This window comes from Mytilus trossulus, unplaced genomic scaffold, assembly GCF_036588685.1.
Source record: "Mytilus trossulus isolate FHL-02 unplaced genomic scaffold, PNRI_Mtr1.1.1.hap1 h1tg000343l___fragment_2___debris__unscaffolded, whole genome shotgun sequence".
NCBI lineage: Eukaryota > Metazoa > Mollusca > Bivalvia > Mytilida > Mytilidae > Mytilus > Mytilus trossulus.
In genome coordinates this window covers 58,229-79,737 of record NW_026963333.1, presented here as the reverse complement: position 1 = coordinate 79,737, position 21,509 = coordinate 58,229, and the positions used below count along the sequence as shown (strand labels likewise).

General features: G+C 34.2%; 1 protein-coding gene across 1 annotated transcript; it reads left to right on the top strand.

The window, feature by feature from the left end:
- The first annotated feature begins 2,316 nt into the window (after positions 1-2,316).
- LOC134701831 (uncharacterized) lies at positions 2,317-21,280 on the top strand. Its single transcript, XM_063562949.1, has 10 exons — positions 2,317-2,406; positions 4,926-4,964; positions 6,225-6,301; positions 7,439-7,510; positions 16,071-16,167; positions 17,295-17,386; positions 18,345-18,413; positions 18,844-19,075; positions 20,290-20,411; positions 21,239-21,280. Exons 1-10 carry the CDS (start codon positions 2,385-2,387, stop codon positions 21,278-21,280), a joined length of 864 nt encoding a protein of 287 aa, XP_063419019.1. The 5' UTR covers positions 2,317-2,384.
- The last annotated feature ends 229 nt before the right edge of the window (positions 21,281-21,509 follow it).

Genomic DNA, 21,509 nt, shown 5'->3' with positions numbered 1-21,509 from the left:
TGAATTCATTCGGAGCTAGTTTTAAAGCAAACACATGGTTCATTCTACATATGTGCATTAATTATATATTTGTATAAGAAATAAGCGATTTGAAAAACGCCAAATATGTTAATATTATCAGGATGAAAATTATAAATTTGTTATATGTAATGCGACATGGCTTGCTTCAATCTTTTACTGACAATACAAATTTTTAAATATTTCAGATGTGCATATATTAAGGATAGACGCGTTTTTTGTTATAAAGTTCTTTCCAAATGGTTCTTGAACTTAATTGTATGACATTATATGGTTGTCCATGGTGATCAATAACAATTACAAAAGAGAAACGTTATTACAATAGGCCGAAATGAATACGGCCAAACTAAGTATCATTTTCTTATGATTGACATAACAATTTCGAACATTACCGATACTAAGTAACAAGGCTTTTCTTCCTCAGAAATAGATTACTTACGCTGTATTTGGCAAATCGTTTAGGAATTTTTGGTCCTTAATGCTCAATTTTTGATTCGAGCGTCACTGATGAGTCTTTTGTAGACAAAACTCGCGTCTGGCGTTAATACGAAGTTTCAATTCTGGTATCTATCATGAGTTTAATTGGAACACTTGGTTCAAAAGCTTCCTTGAAAGCAGCAACCCTCTATAAAAAAAAATTATTGTAGAAAATACAAGCCCGGGACGTTCGTATCAAATGGGAGATATCATCTCCGTATGCAGACGGTGTTAGAATGTTACTTCATAGAGATTGAAAGTTCATAATTTGGAAGCTAAACTCATCTCTTTTGTCGTAAAGTTTTGTTTGCAACCGACCATCATTTTCAATTTATATGTTGGTCAGAATAGGATGCACACTTAACTGTATCTAATGTATCCTTTATCTTTAGTACGATCGGATAGGTGCATTCAACAGTCACCAAATTTTGAATTATTTAACGTGAGAACATCATTTATATAACGGAAAGTAAAGTAAAAGGATATTCCTAACGTCTTATCTTTCTTCCTAAGGAGTACCTGTATGAAGTCAGCCTCATGATAACAAAGGAACAAGTCGGCGAGAAGAGGGACACAATTAGTTACTATGGAATTTCCAACATTCTGTGGATAAACACGTCCGTCACACGTAACAAATATGTTGTCAATCAAAAAATCACGCATCTTGATAATGTAATTTTAAAAGAACTTTTTGTTGGAGTGATTCTTTACAAAGTACGATTTATCACTCCCTAAGACAACATACTTGTATCTGTGTTGATCATACTTTTTTTTATATTATTTTGTTTTGTAAACTTCCAATTGGTAAACTATTCGATAAATCTGCAGACGTTCCCAATCAGGTATATTCACTTTTGTAGTAAAATATACAGTATTGAAAGACGAACAAGGGTCTTAACACTTTGTATATATAAGATATGAATTCATGTTATATGTCAGTTTGGTATGGTTAAGACTTTTGGTAAATGAAACATGTTATTAAGAGAGTCCTCTTCCCTTAACCAGTTATTGTGCTACGCGTAATGTGGATTGAATATAACAAATATACATGTATGTGGTATGGTTGCCAATGCGACAACTGTTCACAAGAGACCAAAATGACACAGACATTAACAACTATAGGTCACCATACGGTCTTCAACAATGAGCAAAGCCCATACCGTGTAGTCAGCTATAAACGGCCCCGACATGACAATGTAAAACAATTTAAACGAAAATGCTTACGGCCTTATTTGTATAAAAAATTAACGAAAAAAAAATATGTAACACAAAAAAAAACGACAACCACTGAATTACAGGTTCCTGACTTGAAGTCCTTTTTAGGTTGATATTATAGTTTGTCAGTTAATTTGTACTCCTGATTTATTGTGACCATTACATATACATGCGTTTGAGAAATAGAACATTGTTGATTTGAACAGTTGTATGATCACAAAAGTACGGCATAACACCGAATTGAGTACTTAATCACTGTAATCAATACACACTGTTGTAAGGTAGTCGTGTCCACCAAGCCTAACGTGAAATTAATCGATATGAAAAAAATGATAGAACGTAAAGATGATTAATAAACGAATAAGAAAAAAGTACTTTATTTCAATTGTGGAAACAATGCAGTGATAGATTAATTTAGTTAATAATTTGCGTCTGACTTATCTTTTTCCTACAATGTTTGATACTCAATGTTATTTTACCTTATACTTGTTTGGCTTTCTATTATTGTTATCTGAGCGTCATTAATGCGTATTATGAAGACGATACACGGGTCTGGTGTATTAAATGATAAGCATGGTACCTTTGATAAATTTTCCCTCAATGTTTGAAACAGATAAGCATAAAGATTAGAAATTCCTTTTAAAGACAATCAAGATAAGAGACAACAAAGTTTAATGGAAACTTTACGGTGTCATTGTAAGTTGAAATTTGTTCATGTGCCTTCTTTGATTACAATTTGAACTATAAAGATCTATAAAATTGCATTTTAAATTCAAGATATCGTGGATCATTAAAGGTTAGAAAAAGGTTAATCGTTCTATGTTTAACATAACGGTTTTCATTTTTTTTAAATTAGATAAAGATATATTTATTGAATTCCTTTCTGCACGGATTATTGCATTATATATCTTACCATATCATTAATATCCTGATACACATTTCAATATGCACCCACCATGCCATATAGCACCGTCCCTTGGTGCCTCCTGCAGTTCAGCTCGATATATTTAGCCTACTCACAGTATCCCTTTTTTTTACTTTGTAGAGGTGTGCCTGAGTCGAGTGTTTTATATATAAATTAATATGTGAAAACTGTTGTTTCTTATTTGTTTTTGTAACTATATATACTGTATTGTTTATTATATCACCAATACACATCATTAACTCAGGAAACATGATTGTTTCAAGTATTGTTTATTTTAAATAATAACATTTACTGGTAAATGTTCAGTTGATAAGTTATGTGATTGAAATTATAATAGAACGGAAAGTTCCTTTGGCAAATACGTGATTATTAATTTGTTTGTTATGTATAGTTTGTTATTGGGTTTGAATAATACAGCTGTTTTTGATATGTTTGGATTATAAACTTTTTGTACTGGGTGTACTGAATGAAAGTTCATACAATTCTTTATGCGCAGAATAATCGGTAGCATACGTTTAGCTTACAAACAAACCAAGTTGGGTATTTATAGTATCTTTTATTCAAATCAGTAGCAAGAAGACTACCTATTTTACATTGCATGTACATAAAAAGTTTTAGTAAAAAGTTAAAACACAAAAATACTGAACTCCAAGGAAAATTCAAAAAGAAAGTCTCAAATCAAATGGCAAATCAAAAAATTCAAACCCATCAAACGAATGAATAACAACTGTTTATAGGATGTATAATTTATAGGATGTTGATTTTGCATTGATATTAAGATTGACACCTGAAAACGATGTATAGATATTTAATCTAATATCATTGGGCTGATGTTTAGATGAATTATATCTACAAAATGTATTTCAGCCTTATATCACCATCACTGTGGGTGATCCGATGGAAAACATATGTTGTACAGTCGTCAATGGTTCAGACGTACTTATCTTACATTTATTTGTAAGATCCTTTGCAATAGATAATTCGGCTGATTTGTAACAATTTCATCTGCATGCCTAATATAGTATGTACTGTGTTACGACGCCAGATTTAAACTGACGAGGAAAAGTAACACCCGGTCTGCGTAGTCGAGAGGTCTATCGCGTTGGACACAGTGCAGGCGATTTGGTGTTATGACATCTTAGTAGCATAAGTTCGAATCCCGGCGAGGGAAGTACAAACAATTTCGAAATTCATTTGTGTGAATTTTCTTTAGAGATTCGTATTTTTGTTGATTTACTTCTTGAAAAAAAGGCTAAAGGAACCAACGTAAAAAAATCAACTTCACAAGTCCACAAGACGGATAGATATAATAGATCTACAAAACGTTTTATGATTAACTAGGTGCAAACCAAACACTTCAACAAATAGTTGAACAGACGCATTAGACGATGAACTTTGTTTTTTGTTCACATGTGGCACTAATATTATTAACACGAAAAGTTCACATACTAATGTTAATCTGGGACATAGATATTTCATAAAAGTTAACAAATCACAAAGACGTCCATAAAGATTGCAAAAGGACAACTTTAACTTTACCACTAGGAATTATTGGTTCTATAGGTTCCTTGAAGCCACCTTTTCTCAAATTAATCATGACAACAAAAATCCGCTCTTGAATATAGTTTCAACTGAGAAATACGTACATCATATGCATGACTAAATTCACCATAGTAGCCAATAATGAAGACCAGTCCGACTTTGTTTATATTTTGTCACGGTCAAGTTTCTGATCGGAAACAAAATGTTGTATATGATAAATCATATAATTTAAATGTATTCGGCAAAACCTTTCGAAAGGTTTGGTTCTCAATACTCTTCGAATTCGTTTTTGATTTGACCTTTTTAACTTTGTATTTATTCGAGTGTCATTGATGAGTATTTCGTAGACGAAACTCGTGTCCGGCGCAAACAATTGTATTCCTAAAATCTATAATTAGTTCAACTATATATCACGTATAGACTGAAACCCCGCGTTCACATGTTTTCCTATTGCAATCTTGATAATAATAATGCATGAGCAAACATTCTGGTTGGAGTATTGTATTGTTAAGACAGTTAGACTGAAGTAATGAAACATTTAGGAATTTAGGAACATTTCAAGGATTTGGCTATACTTTTTGGACCTTTTGTATTATAGCTCTTCATCTTTTATATATGCTTTGGATTTCAAATATTTTGGCCACGAGCATCACTGAAGAGACATGTATTGTCGAAATGCGCATCTGGTGCAAGAAAATTGGTACCGTTAATTTTATTAGATTATCACAATGTTTACTTTTTGTTTCAGTCTTTATTCTGTTAGCACTGTTCAGCAAATCTACTTTTGGTAAGATATATATTCAATTTTACAATTTTTCTGTTTACAAAACTTTGAATTTTTCGAAAAACTAAGGATTTTCTTACTCCCAGGAGTAGATTACCTTTGCCGTATTTGGCACAACTTTTTGGAATTGTGGGTCCTCAATGCTCTTTAACTTTTTATTTGTTTGGCTTTTTAACTGTTTTGATCTGAGCGTCATTGATGAGTCTTATGTAGACGAAACGCGCGTCTGCCGCATTAAATTACAATCCTGGTACCTTTGATAACTATTAGAAGACAGCTCAAAATATTTGTAGTATCTCAATGAGATGATGTAAGGTGAAGTAAGAAAACAGTGAATTATGACTGTAAAAATGTATTTTGGCGAGGAATCTTTTGTGGTGCTATTTTGACAACAAGGTTACCAAGCGTCTTGCCTCTTGATATCAAATTGAAAAGGTAACATGAAATGTTAACAGAAAAACTTGGATTTATCTGTTAGGAACACTTTGTCACATACAAGGATGGAAAATAGAACATACAATGTATATATGCAATAATGATTTTCTAAAATTCCAGACTTTAACTAGCGAATTACATTAATCTTTATTGAAGTTAAAGGTTAACACACTTACTTTATGATTCACCTGCTACAACAATGTATGGATAATAATGGTAATGACAGTTTAACCAATATATTTGGGTCATCAATGCTCTGCAACTTTGTACTTTGGTTTCATAACTAGTTTGATCTGAGCGTCACTGATTTATGAGACGAAACGCGCGTCGGGCGTATTAAATGACAATCCTGGTACCTTTTATAACTATTTACATCACTAGGTCGATGCCACTGCTGGTTGACGTTTTGTCTCCGAGGGTATCACCAGCCCAGTAGTCAGCACTTTAGTGTTGACATGAATATCAATTATATGGTCTATTTTATAAATTTCCTGTTTACAAATCTGTGTATTTTACAAAAAACTAAGGATGTTCTTATACCAGGAACAGATTACCTTAAGCCGTTCTTTTTTGGTTTTATAATTATTTTGATCTAAGCGTTACTGATGAATCTTATGTAGACCAAACGCGCGTCTGGTGTATTAGATTATAATCCTGGTATCTTTGATTACTATTATCTTATTAGGTATTTTTTTAAGATTGATAAAAGTATAATTGATCCTAACAAACTCTCTATATTTATCTCTATGGTATATATTGATATGCTGTATGTGTTTTTTAATAATCACATGTACAGGAGTAATTTTCAATTTTCCTATTTTTAAACAGCATTAACATGTTTTGACTGTCAAAACATTAGTCATCCTCGATTCTGCGAACAGGTCAGAAAATGTAAAGACAATCAGGTAAATACTGTAAAACATATCTTCAGATTTGTTCAACTTCTCGGTTTTTTTTACGATTAATAGCTTAAACTTTCATCATACAGTTTACCAAAAAACAAAAAAACAACAGCGTGCAGAGAGAAGGTTCTATTTAGGAACATATATTATATATGTGTTATCACACCATTGATTTTCCCCTATTAGTCTTTGTTAAATTTGCACTTTCCAAAAAAAAATGTGTAGACTTTATCTTTGTTTTAAATAAAGAAATTTGGCATGAGTAAAGTTGTATCCTGTCAAGTACTATAGAAAAAAAATTCACATAACATTTTATTGCATATAAGAAAATAACCATCACTGGAACCAATCAAATTTCTTCACATATTTTATCTGTGTACAAGGCTTAGTCACCATTTAATCTTAAGATTACAAAATATTCCATAGAAATCCCAAATAAAAAAATAATGGTGCTTTGAAATACCCAAGACATATAATCATGGCACTGAAAACTTTAAATGCAATAAAATGTAGGATTAATTACCTACAACTGTCAAATTCAAGGGAATTCAAGGGAATATTTTTTTCGACCTATTTGTATAAATAAGCCGTTCTCGTTTGAATTGTTTTACATTGTAATTTCGGGGCCTTGCTGACTATGGGTGAATGGGTATGCGCTTTGCTCATTGCTGAAAACCGTACGGTGGCCTATAGTTGTAAGTTTCTGTGTCATTTTGGTCTCTTGTGGACAGTTTTCTCATTGGCAATCATAACGCATCTTCTTTTTTTATAACATATGACAAACAATAAAAGTTTGGTAACACACACAAAAAAAATGAAGAACTTGTTTTACACGTAAACAGTTAGATGCATGTTTTTGCGATGTAACAAGATGTGAACAACTCATAATATTTATGATAAAAAGTGACAAAAACAAAAAAATCGAACTCCAAGGAAATTTCAAATCGAAAAGTTCCTTATCAAATTTCATAATCACAAGTTCAAATACACCAAACAAATAGAACACAACTGTCAATCTTGATTTGGTAAAAGCGTTTCCTTATATATAAAATTATGTATTTAACTTTTTTTAACTAGCTGAACCTCTCACTTGAATGTATGTTTTGTTTGAGGAATTAAAAAAATATTGATTTTCAACAGATTTGCGGGTTGGAACGAGAAGCAAAGTCAAACGGGGACATTATATACAATGTTGGATGTATGACACCGCAGGTAAATATCATATTCCATTTAGATATTTAAAAGCCATCTAAAATGACGTATTCACTTACCATTGTCGCTGAGAAATATTGATCACAATATTTTAAATAGATAATCATTGTCATCATAAATCAAAACTGATTGGTAATTAATTCTTAGATTTATGATTTTTTTATAAAAGAGGGACGAAAGACACCAAAGGGACAGTCAAACTCGTAAATCTAAAACAAACTGACAACGCCATGGCTAAAAATGAAAAAGACAAACAGAAAAACAATAGTACACATGACACAACATAGAAAACTAAAGAATAAACAACACGAACCCCACCAAAAACTAGGGGTGATCTCAGGTGCTCCGGAAGGGTAAGCAGATCCTGCTCCACATGTGGCACCCGTCGTGTTGCTTATGTGATTACAAATCCGGTAAATAGTCTAATTCGGTAGGTCAAATTCATGAAAGGGAAGGGGATTGTAGTTACGACGTAAGGAACATATCCGATATCATTTGTGAAACGGTTATTCCATAACGGTCAACCAACTCGTGATGGCGTCCGTAAAATTTACGAAGGGATGATTTCAACTTCACCATTTGGAACTCTTGGTTTAATAGCTTCCTTGTGAGCAGTAACCCTCTATCAAGAAAATCATGATAGGAAATGCAAGCACGGGAATATCGTATCAATTGGGAGATATATACCCCGTATGCAGGTGCTGCTGGAATGTTGCTACTTAGAAATGGAAAGTTCACAATTGGAAAGCTGAAATCATCTCTTTTGTCGTAAAGTTTTGTCTTCAACCGACCCTCATTGTCAATTTCTAGATGTAAGTCAAGATATGAAGCCGACTTAACTGTATCTGTAGTATCCTTTATCTCCAATTCGATGGGATAGATGCGATCCACATAGTCACCAAATTTTGAATTGTTTAGTGAAAGAACGTCATCTATATAGCGGAAAGTAGAGTTAAAGGATATTGCTAACTTCTTATCTTTCTTCCTAAGAAGTTCCTGCATGAAGTCAGCCTCATAATAATAAAGAAACAAGTCAGCAAGTAGAGGGGCACAGTTTGTTCCCATTGGGATGCCGACAGTCTGTTGAAAAACACGTCCTCCGAACGTAACAAATATGTTGTCAATCAAGAAATCAAGCATCTTGATAATATCGGTTTCAGAGAATTTTTTGTTTGAATCAGAATGGTTCTTTACAAAGTATGATTTATCCCTCCCTAAGACAAGATACTTGAATCTACGTTGGCCATTCTTTTTTATGAAGCAAAGTAATACCAACTCTTTTAATTTGTCTTTTAGTTTGGAATGTGGAATACTTGTGTAAAGAGTAGAAAAGTCAAATGTTTTAATACTGTTACAAGATGAAAGAGAGTTAGATTGTATGTACTCTAAAAGATCTTTGGAATTTTTAAGTATCCACATCTGATTCACGCCACCTCTAGAATAGGCAGTTTCACAATAACTTTGAAGCCCGTCTTTGATTGCTGATAAAATGGATGTTAATAATTTAGAAAGGGGTTTCGTGGAGCACTTGGAAGACCCAGCAATATACCGTTGTTTGTAAGGACACTTATGTAGTTTAGGTATCCAATACAGTGATGGAAGATCCAGTTCTTCATCTTTGGTTGAAATACCAAAGGAACAAAGAACAGACCTATGATTATCCAGGATTTCCTCTTTGGTGAGTGTCGTGAGGGTATATGTTGGGTTTCCAAGTGAATTGTCTATACCTAATTCGTTTATCAAGCAATTAATGTAATGACTTTTACAGATAAAAACGATGTTATTTGGGGCTTTGTCTGCGGGGACAACAACATATTCATCATGGAGGTCAGATAGGTGTTTAGCAACATTTGGATCTTTGAAGATTGACGTAGCATGGGCATTGATGGACCCATTCAGTTTCTTAATTCTGATTTGTATTAACGACCTCACTGCCTTAATCCATTCGGATAGAGTGTCTACGTCTTCCTTCTCGCGCTTAGCCCATTGCCTGGCATAATCCTCGACTGAATCCATCAAAATTTTAAAGTTGTGTTTCCAATTGATGGATTTAGGCTCACGATATTTCGGACCTTTCGATAACACGTTTCGTAGAGAAGTGTTATTAACAATGTTAAGGTCACCGGTAATAACGTGGCCAGCAGGATTATATGTGAATTGGGAACTAGCACAAGTGCAATCAGGAGGTTTAGACTTGAAGTCGTCAATATCGAGATCCTGCAAAACGCGTTTGTAATTGAAAATTTTAGTTGCAATAGGTTTGGTATAGGTATAAGAAATTATTGGTACAGACTGGTCTTTGAAATAAGGAGGTATTTTCGATTGAACTAATTTATGATGAAGGATATTGCCTAGGTTGACGCCATCGAGACCTTTGTTGGCAAAGGAAAGATTTAGAAAAGATCTTTTCTCTTTTTCATCTTTTCCAATGCGAACTGGCTTGAAAAGTCTGTGACTAGCAATATCCGAAATTATAGCTTGTAGTTTGTATTGGTTTGAATGAGGGTTTGTTACAGTGGATTCCAAACATAAATTGAACAGAGAATGAAGTTTTGAAAGGGGTAATGAATAAAGTTTCGTGCGAATGTGATGAATACCTAACGGTTTTAGTATGCATGGCAGCAAGTCATTAATAGAGACATCATGCAGAGAGGGTGATGTATAATGACGATGGCCATGACTACGTCTACGTCGAGGAGTAGAGTTGAAAATATTCATCACATTCACCGAGTTACACGAAGGACTAGATAGAATACCTATACCATCAATTTTGTCATTGCAGCCATACGGTGTTGCAGTTCCCAATTGTCTAATCCAGTAGTCTTCTTTTTGTCTACGGAGAGTCGTTGAAAGATTAGGATTGTTCGAGCTATGGTATATTTTTTCAATAATTCGAACTGTCATAGAAACGATGGAATGATCGGGCTGATTGAAATGCTGGTATAGAATGTCGTTAGCATTGAGGTTAATGTCTGATCTATGACCGCACATACGTTTGTTTAGCCTTCCTTTCGTTTCACCGACGTATACCAAGCCGCAAAGGTTGCACTCTAATCCGTAGACGACATTTATCGATTTACAATTCAGATCATCGTAACTTCTGGTAAAATATGACTTCTTGGTCAAATTGCTAGTGAATTCAGCATCTGTAATTAAAATAGCACAAGTTTTGCAGCCTTTGGTCTCACATTTTGAAATGCGACAGTGTTGTACTGTGTCATCAAAAACCAAAATGTCTTTAAGGAGAACTGAACAAGGCTGTATATGTGTAATATTGCTGTTGTCACTAGGACGATGATCTGAATGAGTCGTGTTAGGGTTATTTGTCATGTCTGGTGATGAGGGGACACCTGCCGTATCAGACGACACCGTGTCCATGGTGACGTCTGTTTCGGACCTTTTTATACTGGGCGACGTCCGAGCCAGTTTCCTGTTAGTTCTTCGTAAGTTCATGCAATTGTAGTTTTGCTACTGGGCGGATGATGTCCTCGGGGACAAAATGTCCACCAGCAGAGACATCGACCCAGTGGTAATAAAAGAGGGACGAAAGACACCAAAGGGACAGTCAAACTCGTAAATCTAAAACAAACTGACAACGCCATGGCTAAAAATGAAAAAGACAAACAGAAAAACAATAGTACACATGACACAACATAGAAAACTAAAGAATAAACAACACGAACCCCACCAAAAACTAGGGGTGATCTCAGGTGCTCCGGAAGGGTAAGCAGATCCTGCTCCACATGTGGCACCCGTCGTGTTGCTTATGTGATTACAAATCCGGTAAATAGTCTAATTCGGTAGGTCAAATTCATGAAAGGGAAGGGGATTGTAGTTACGACGTAAGGAACATATCCGATATCATTTGTGAAACGGTTATTCCATAACGGTCAACCAACTCGTGATGGCGTCCGTAAAATTTACGAAGGGATGATTTCAACTTCACCATTTGGAACTCTTGGTTTAATAGCTTCCTTGTGAGCAGTAACCCTCTATCAAGAAAATCATGATAGGAAATGCAAGCACGGGAATATCGTATCAATTGGGAGATATATACCCCGTATGCAGGTGCTGCTGGAATGTTGCTACTTAGAAATGGAAAGTTCACAATTGGAAAGCTGAAATCATCTCTTTTGTCGTAAAGTTTTGTCTTCAACCGACCCTCATTGTCAATTTCTAGATGTAAGTCAAGATATGAAGCCGACTTAACTGTATCTGTAGTATCCTTTATCTCCAATTCGATGGGATAGATGCGATCCACATAGTCACCAAATTTTGAATTGTTTAGTGAAAGAACGTCATCTATATAGCGGAAAGTAGAGTTAAAGGATATTGCTAACTTCTTATCTTTCTTCCTAAGAAGTTCCTGCATGAAGTCAGCCTCATAATAATAAAGAAACAAGTCAGCAAGTAGAGGGGCACAGTTTGTTCCCATTGGGATGCCGACAGTCTGTTGAAAAACACGTCCTCCGAACGTAACAAATATGTTGTCAATCAAGAAATCAAGCATCTTGATAATATCGGTTTCAGAGAATTTTTTGTTTGAATCAGAATGGTTCTTTACAAAGTATGATTTATCCCTCCCTAAGACAAGATACTTGAATCTACGTTGGCCATTCTTTTTTATGAAGCAAAGTAATACCAACTCTTTTAATTTGTCTTTTAGTTTGGAATGTGGAATACTTGTGTAAAGAGTAGAAAAGTCAAATGTTTTAATACTGTTACAAGATGAAAGAGAGTTAGATTGTATGTACTCTAAAAGATCTTTGGAATTTTTAAGTATCCACATCTGATTCACGCCACCTCTAGAATAGGCAGTTTCACAATAACTTTGAAGCCCGTCTTTGATTGCTGATAAAATGGATGTTAATAATTTAGAAAGGGGTTTCGTGGAGCACTTGGAAGACCCAGCAATATACCGTTGTTTGTAAGGACACTTATGTAGTTTAGGTATCCAATACAGTGATGGAAGATCCAGTTCTTCATCTTTGGTTGAAATACCAAAGGAACAAAGAACAGACCTATGATTATCCAGGATTTCCTCTTTGGTGAGTGTCGTGAGGGTATATGTTGGGTTTCCAAGTGAATTGTCTATACCTAATTCGTTTATCAAGCAATTAATGTAATGACTTTTACAGATAAAAACGATGTTATTTGGGGCTTTGTCTGCGGGGACAACAACATATTCATCATGGAGGTCAGATAGGTGTTTAGCAACATTTGGATCTTTGAAGATTGACGTAGCATGGGCATTGATGGACCCATTCAGTTTCTTAATTCTGATTTGTATTAACGACCTCACTGCCTTAATCCATTCGGATAGAGTGTCTACGTCTTCCTTCTCGCGCTTAGCCCATTGCCTGGCATAATCCTCGACTGAATCCATCAAAATTTTAAAGTTGTGTTTCCAATTGATGGATTTAGGCTCACGATATTTCGGACCTTTCGATAACACGTTTCGTAGAGAAGTGTTATTAACAATGTTAAGGTCACCGGTAATAACGTGGCCAGCAGGATTATATGTGAATTGGGAACTAGCACAAGTGCAATCAGGAGGTTTAGACTTGAAGTCGTCAATATCGAGATCCTGCAAAACGCGTTTGTAATTGAAAATTTTAGTTGCAATAGGTTTGGTATAGGTATAAGAAATTATTGGTACAGACTGGTCTTTGAAATAAGGAGGTATTTTCGATTGAACTAATTTATGATGAAGGATATTGCCTAGGTTGACGCCATCGAGACCTTTGTTGGCAAAGGAAAGATTTAGAAAAGATCTTTTCTCTTTTTCATCTTTTCCAATGCGAACTGGCTTGAAAAGTCTGTGACTAGCAATATCCGAAATTATAGCTTGTAGTTTGTATTGGTTTGAATGAGGGTTTGTTACAGTGGATTCCAAACATAAATTGAACAGAGAATGAAGTTTTGAAAGGGGTAATGAATAAAGTTTCGTGCGAATGTGATGAATACCTAACGGTTTTAGTATGCATGGCAGCAAGTCATTAATAGAGACATCATGCAGAGAGGGTGATGTATAATGACGATGGCCATGACTACGTCTACGTCGAGGAGTAGAGTTGAAAATATTCATCACATTCACCGAGTTACACGAAGGACTAGATAGAATACCTATACCATCAATTTTGTCATTGCAGCCATACGGTGTTGCAGTTCCCAATTGTCTAATCCAGTAGTCTTCTTTTTGTCTACGGAGAGTCGTTGAAAGATTAGGATTGTTCGAGCTATGGTATATTTTTTCAATAATTCGAACTGTCATAGAAACGATGGAATGATCGGGCTGATTGAAATGCTGGTATAGAATGTCGTTAGCATTGAGGTTAATGTCTGATCTATGACCGCACATACGTTTGTTTAGCCTTCCTTTCGTTTCACCGACGTATACCAAGCCGCAAAGGTTGCACTCTAATCCGTAGACGACATTTATCGATTTACAATTCAGATCATCGTAACTTCTGGTAAAATATGACTTCTTGGTCAAATTGCTAGTGAATTCAGCATCTGTAATTAAAATAGCACAAGTTTTGCAGCCTTTGGTCTCACATTTTGAAATGCGACAGTGTTGTACTGTGTCATCAAAAACCAAAATGTCTTTAAGGAGAACTGAACAAGGCTGTATATGTGTAATATTGCTGTTGTCACTAGGACGATGATCTGAATGAGTCGTGTTAGGGTTATTTGTCATGTCTGGTGATGAGGGGACACCTGCCGTATCAGACGACACCGTGTCCATGGTGACGTCTGTTTCGGACCTTTTTATACTGGGCGACGTCCGAGCCAGTTTCCTGTTAGTTCTTCGTAAGTTCATGCAATTGTAGTTTTGCTACTGGGCGGATGATGTCCTCGGGGACAAAATGTCCACCAGCAGAGACATCGACCCAGTGGTAATAAAAGAGGGACGAAAGACACCAAAGGGACAGTCAAACTCGTAAATCTAAAACAAACTGACAACGCCATGGCTAAAAATGAAAAAGACAAACAGAAAAACAATAGTACACATGACACAACATAGAAAACTAAAGAATAAACAACACGAACCCCACCAAAAACTAGGGGTGATCTCAGGTGCTCCGGAAGGGTAAGCAGATCCTGCTCCACATGTGGCACCCGTCGTGTTGCTTATGTGATTACAAATCCGGTAAATAGTCTAATTCGGTAGGTCAAATTCATGAAAGGGAAGGGGATTGTAGTTACGACGTAAGGAACATATCCGATATCATTTGTGAAACGGTTATTCCATAACGGTCAACCAACTCGTGATGGCGTCCGTAAAATTTACGAAGGGATGATTTCAACTTCACCATTTGGAACTCTTGGTTTAATAGCTTCCTTGTGAGCAGTAACCCTCTATCAAGAAAATCATGATAGGAAATGCAAGCACGGGAATATCGTATCAATTGGGAGATATATACCCCGTATGCAGGTGCTGCTGGAATGTTGCTACTTAGAAATGGAAAGTTCACAATTGGAAAGCTGAAATCATCTCTTTTGTCGTAAAGTTTTGTCTTCAACCGACCCTCATTGTCAATATAGTTGTCAGTGGCTTTGAACTATCTGTCAATAACTGCAAGTACTCTAAGATCAGTAATTAGTGTCTTTTTGTTATTGGAATGTACATGTATCCGGTCACGTGTTTTGTAAGATGAATTTGAATTTGCATTCTTCAAATAAGTTAAGCCTTATTTTTCATATGTTGTTCTTATGTTGTACTGATACTAGACTGTCTCAGGCTAGAGGAGAGTAGCTTGTATGTTAATCCCATCCACATTCCGTGTGTACCTGTCTCAGGCCAGGAGCATGTTAATCGGGTGGTTGTTTCTATGTACATATTTGGTTTACATTATTATGTTCATAAATTAGGCTGTTTATTGCCTCGATTAATTTGTTTTGAACATGTCATTTCGAGGTCTTATATAGCTTACTCTGAGGGATGAGCTCTGCTCATTGTTGAAGGCCATACAATGACCTATAATTGTCAACTTCTGTGTCGTCTGGTCTTATGTGAAGAGTTGTCTCATTAGTAAACATTTCACATCTTCTTTTTATATTGTCTTCAATTATAATTGCAGCTTCTCATTTTGTCATGATAATGTTGTCAGACCCGATAAAATATTTATTGGGTATATTCTTTCCAAAGATAAGTTATAATGAACTAAAAACGTCAGACAATACCTGCAAAAACTTTGTTGAGTTGCTTTGGAAAGGTAAGTAGATATTGCTCCGAAAGTAAGATCTGATTATTTAGCATGATCAATAGGCATTACAAGGAATTCATCTTCACGACGTTTATGTTAAACAGACTACATATATTTGAAATACTTATAAATTGGTTTACTTAATATTTGAAAGAAAGTTACTTTAATGTTGAACTTGAATTGTATGTTTTACACTTCAAGACACATTTAATTCCAGACGTTAATTGAACATAAAACTCAGTTTCTCGCTCAAGTAATTTTATTCAATAAACTTAACTCTACTATTCTGGTATCTGAGTTACTAGACTAGTAACTGATTAATGTATGGTACTATCAAACAATTGTTTCAGGTATGCGACACCAGCAGTGTAGGAGTGGGTACAAATCAGCCTTGTCTGAGTTGCTGTTCGACAGATCTCTGTAACACCAATGGATGTGGTGAACAAGGTAATCTTATCGCCTAAATTTTACGTTTGTCTTTTTGTGTTTGTGCTTCTTTTTATGTTTTATTTGGAATTGAGATAGTTCATTCTTGTTTAGTTGATTTTGCTGCTTTAGTTTTGTTTTGGGATTTTACATTTATGTAAGGGGTTTGGTTTATTTTTTTTTGTTTTGCTGTATTGAATTTATGCTCAATTATTATTTTGATTTAGTATTCGTTACATTATATTGATCACAATCATTTCTATTGGTTCCACTTCTGAAATTCAAATAACCGCGCAGTTTGAGTCAAATTACAGGTTAAAATTGCAATTAACCATGTATTTTCGTAAACGTGTATATGAAATTATAAGGGAATACTGTAATTTGTGTCTACATAAGTCAGTACACACACAGTTTATCATCGGAAATTATAGGTTTTGTATTACAGTAAACTTAAATGTCGAAGTATGCATTTGAAACACATTTGTATGTCAAACTTCGTCTGGAACATTCTATTTATAGCTAGAACGTATGCTTATGAAGCCGAAGATCTTTCGTATCAGTAACAATATAAAAGAAAAACCTCACGCAACAATTAAAAATCAAATACAAAAAATAAAATGTTATCTAAGAAATTGAACTCTTTGGGTTCTTAATAAAATTAAAATATGTGTTGTGATACCATGTACTTTGAAATCTTTGGGTTCCTAATAAAAATTTTAAAAAATGGGTTGGAATACTTATGTTTAATAATAAAGAGTGACTGCTTCAGTTATACTTTGCGGATGTTAAATTTCAGAAGCAGTACAAGTAAAAAGTGTATATTTGAAATTTAAAAAACAACAGCGTCAAACTAATAAATTCGTTACTACAACAATTATTTTGAAAATAAGTTGAATTTTGATTTAGATTGGAATTGTTATTGTGTTTTAAATATAAACTTATATCCCGTTTGAATGGTTTTACACTAGTAATTTTGGGGCCCTTTATAGCTTGTTGTTCGGTGTGAGCCAAGGCTCCGTGTTGAAGGCCGTACTTTAACCTATAATAGTTTAATTTTTAAATTGTTATTTGGATGGAGAGTTGTCTCTTTGGCACTCACACCACATCTTCCTATATCTATTATATGCATCTTTATTTGACTCCTCTAGATGATACGAAGAATGGAACTTTATGTTACGCTTGTTCTGGTCAGCAGAGACCTGAATCCTGCCATACTGTATCTTTCTGTGAAAGTTTTGAGGTAAGATCAGTTTTGTTGGCTCTTATTTACATTTTTTCATTCAAGGACTGCAGTTTATTTTTATTATTATTATCTACTAGCACTTCGTCGATACTAATACTGGTTGATTAGTAATCATGCAACATTTTCTTATCTTATATTAAGTGTTATCTTAATTTGGACTTCGTTTTAATTGGACTTCGTTTTGATTAAATTACAAAAAGAAGAAATTCAAATTTTCTTCTCCTTGTAATTTTGTTACTTTTCGATTATTTATTTCAAGCATTCAATATAAGAAAATGAAAACAACACTATAAATTGAACGCGTTCGAAAGATTTGTTTTATTTACATTCATCAGGAACGTTCAAAAGCGAACATTTGAAAGCCAACGATGTTTTTGAATCGGTAAAAAGATGATTATTTGTAATAAGATCAACTATTCCATTACTAACGATCACCACATTTTAATAGTAAAGTTAAGATGGTTGACTGTAGGGAAACTTATCTGTTATCAATGTTATGAATTTAATGTATATAAAAAAAGTTAAAATAAAAAAGAACTCCCAGGAAAATTCAAAAAAGAAAGTCCCTGACCAAATGGCTAAATCAAACATTTCAGAAGCTCGAAAAAATGAAACTCGTCGACTGGATAAAAACTGTCATATGCCTTTCTCTGTTGACACATTTGTTTGATTTTGTATTTTAACTGGTGAGGTCAGAAATCAAGACAAAGTTCAAGAGAAACATCAAAGAAATTTTCAAACCCTTTAAGTCATAAACAGATTGACTATCCTATGGGGAAAAAAAAACGGCGCACACCATAAAAGCCAAAGATTGAGCAACACGAACCCTACTAAAGTTTTTGACATAAGTCCCTTGTGAATTGAATTGAGAAATATAGAAATTGTAACAGATGAGTTGGGAACTGAAACAATGAAACGATGAGCCAATTGCAGTATTGTTTATTTATCTTTTTAGATGTGCTATTTAGAAGAAAAGTCTTATTTTGGAGAAAAGTTTTACAATAGTGGATGTAAAGTTAAGCATGTAAGTTCATCTTGTACATTGCACTAAATTATAAAACTATGGCATACATGGATTAGCAGATAAACCGATTATAAAGATGTGAATGAGGTCGGATCTACTATAGCCCTGAAAATTTGAGATTAATCTGTAAATAAAAATAAGAATAAATTTGATGTTAAAAGTAAAATCTTTGTAAGCCTTTGAGAAAATTAATCTCCCAAAACAACACCTCGATGGTCTCGTATAACGTTCATGTATTGACAAAATGAGTCGATATATACATCCTCCCAAATCCATTTAGCGATCCCCTGAAGCATTACAAAGAACAGCATATACATGACACGTTATCTTTAATGATTTCCAAAACCAAAATATTTATATATCTTGGACTATTTGTTTTTGTTTTGTTTATAAAAGCTCATTTCAAACAAGTAGTTCATTTATTTCACAGATTTGCGATGTCCAGTTTAATAAACCTATCGTTGGACGCCGATCTATTAAGCAATCCAGGTCAACATCACAGCTATCATGCTGCGACAATAATCTTTGTAACGACATTGACCGTCTGCATGGACAAGTCCAATCGACTATTCAAACAACACCTGTTCACGTCTCTAATAGTACTCAAACAACACCTGTTCACGTCTCTGAAAGTACCACTAGAACTACAACAATGTCTTCAGGTATTTAAAGTACTATATTACTTACATTGGGATACTTTGTGTAATTAAAATCTGCAACACATGTCTTGATTTTCATACACAATATACAAATAAAACTACAACTTAAGAACAGATTATAAGTTAATGATTATCTGCAGATTTTGTTTTATTCAAATAATCAATTTGAGGAAATTGTATATGCATTGTACCGGGGACTTAAAACTTTTATGAATTTTTACATGTAAAAAAAGACTCCAAAATTGCCATTTTTGATGAAGGATTTAACACCAACACTATACCTTATAAAGACGTTTGATTTAAAAATACAGCACATGTGCAAAGCACATAACTTTTAGACGGAGTTGATACATCTCTATACTTTCTTTCTTTTTGTTCCAGAAGTGTCTTTGCTTTAAATGTCTAATAGTAAGTTTCAATAAATGTCGAATTATCAACTTTAAAATACTCAAACGAATATACGATTCAAGATATGGTGTTCTCCTGCATATGATCGATATTATGCATAAGTGAACCGTATTTTACGCTTTGTTGTGAGAAAAAAAAGAAATAACCAGAAAACTAGAGTTTAAAACCCAATGTATACGGATATTTGCTGAAAATATGTTATTAAAAATAATTTCATGTCAAACGTGTATAGCTTCTTTCATAATAACTTTAATGGCAAGAAATCACAAGCTGAATACACCACAAAGGTTTAAGATAAATGACTATGAAGTCATAATGAGTCATAATGGACTGCTGACTGAGGAACTGAATAATAAACAGAGACGAACAGACTTCAAACATAAGATCTTTTTGACTTGATTATAAGTAAAAATTGTCCGTCATCTGTCTTATCTAACCGAAATGTATCATTATCAACTATTTGTTTTTTTGGAATTCAGCTGATGTTTGTTTTATTGTTAATTGATTTTCATTATAATTCAATAAAAAGGAAACATCCATTTATATGAAAGTTTAATCATTAACAGCAAAATTTTTCCTCATCATACAGCTACCTCAATAATTTACTACGGCTGCTATATTTTGCATAAAATGTTTGTTACGCAATGCTCTTCGACAACGGACTTTAAATTGATTGGCCATACAAGTTTTATTCGGGCGATTCTGTTCGTATATAAAGACGAAACAAGTATCTGGTAAACAAAATTATGATACAGGTATCTTCGATGACTTTTCCGTACAATTTACACAATTATGATTTGTTTTCAAAGGACCGCCTACAGAATGTGCTGATATAGCCTCAGATAAAGATGGAGTGTACACTATCATTCCAAAAGGAAGTTCTCAGGAAATATCAGTGTTCTGTATAATGAGAGGAGGAAACAAATGGACGGTAAACTTACAATATGTTTTTAGAGCGTTTACATTTTATGTGGTTTGCCTTCAACTGACTTTAATATCTTCCAAGTGCTGCTGTTACATTACATTATTCATTTTGAGTTGCATGAAACCCGGTTTGCACTTTGACCTTGATAATATGGTAAATAAGAAGCAATCGTAGTATAAAGATGTTAATTAATTGTAAATCAATTTTAAATATACAAGTCATGAAAAAAACGAGAAAAATTCTGACCCCAGTAATAATCGAGACCGTGTGTGGCCAAAGAGTAAGTGCATGCAAATTCTAACTCCATCAAACTGTTGCAATAGAGATTTCAAGACACATTCAATAAATTTACTGATTAAACGACTATCCAGTTATTTAACGAACCAAGACAAGTAACACATGTTTCTCGTGATTTTAAACACAGATAGCTAGTATTGGTAACAGGTTAACAAGAATATATATCGAAATCAAATCAATCCTATTATTTTGGTTGATCAAAATGTGTATTTCATGTTTCGTTTAATGTAATACGAAAAAAAATCAATTCTTACGATTCTATTTCGCATTGTAAAGGGTAAGCAGATCCTGCTCCACATGTGGCACCCGTCGTGTTGGTCATGTTATATCAAATCCGGTAAGTAGTCTAATTCGGTAGGTCACTTTCATGGAAGGGAAGGGGATTGTAGTTGCGACATAAGGAACATATCCGATATCATCTGTGAAACGGTTATTCCATAACGGTCAACCAACTCGTGATGGCGTCCGTAAAATTTACGAAGTGATGATAAATATATTTGCTTAAATTTACTAGTAATATAAACATTATAACAAAGAGTTGTTTTGAACTTGCCAAGGAGGGACACTACCAACAATAACAAAACTGACTAGACTTTAAACAAGTACATGTCAGCGTTAGCGAATTTCTAATCCCAATTAAAATAAAGATCCAACGGAGGAGAAAAAAGTTATATAACATATGTAATGTAAGGAGCACTTCAGTGCTGCATAAAAATTCCGAATCATTACTTTCACTCATTTCAATACAGTGTGTCCTCGTCGTTACTTTTTGCATTGAGACACGAACAATTATACCTCTTCGTACGA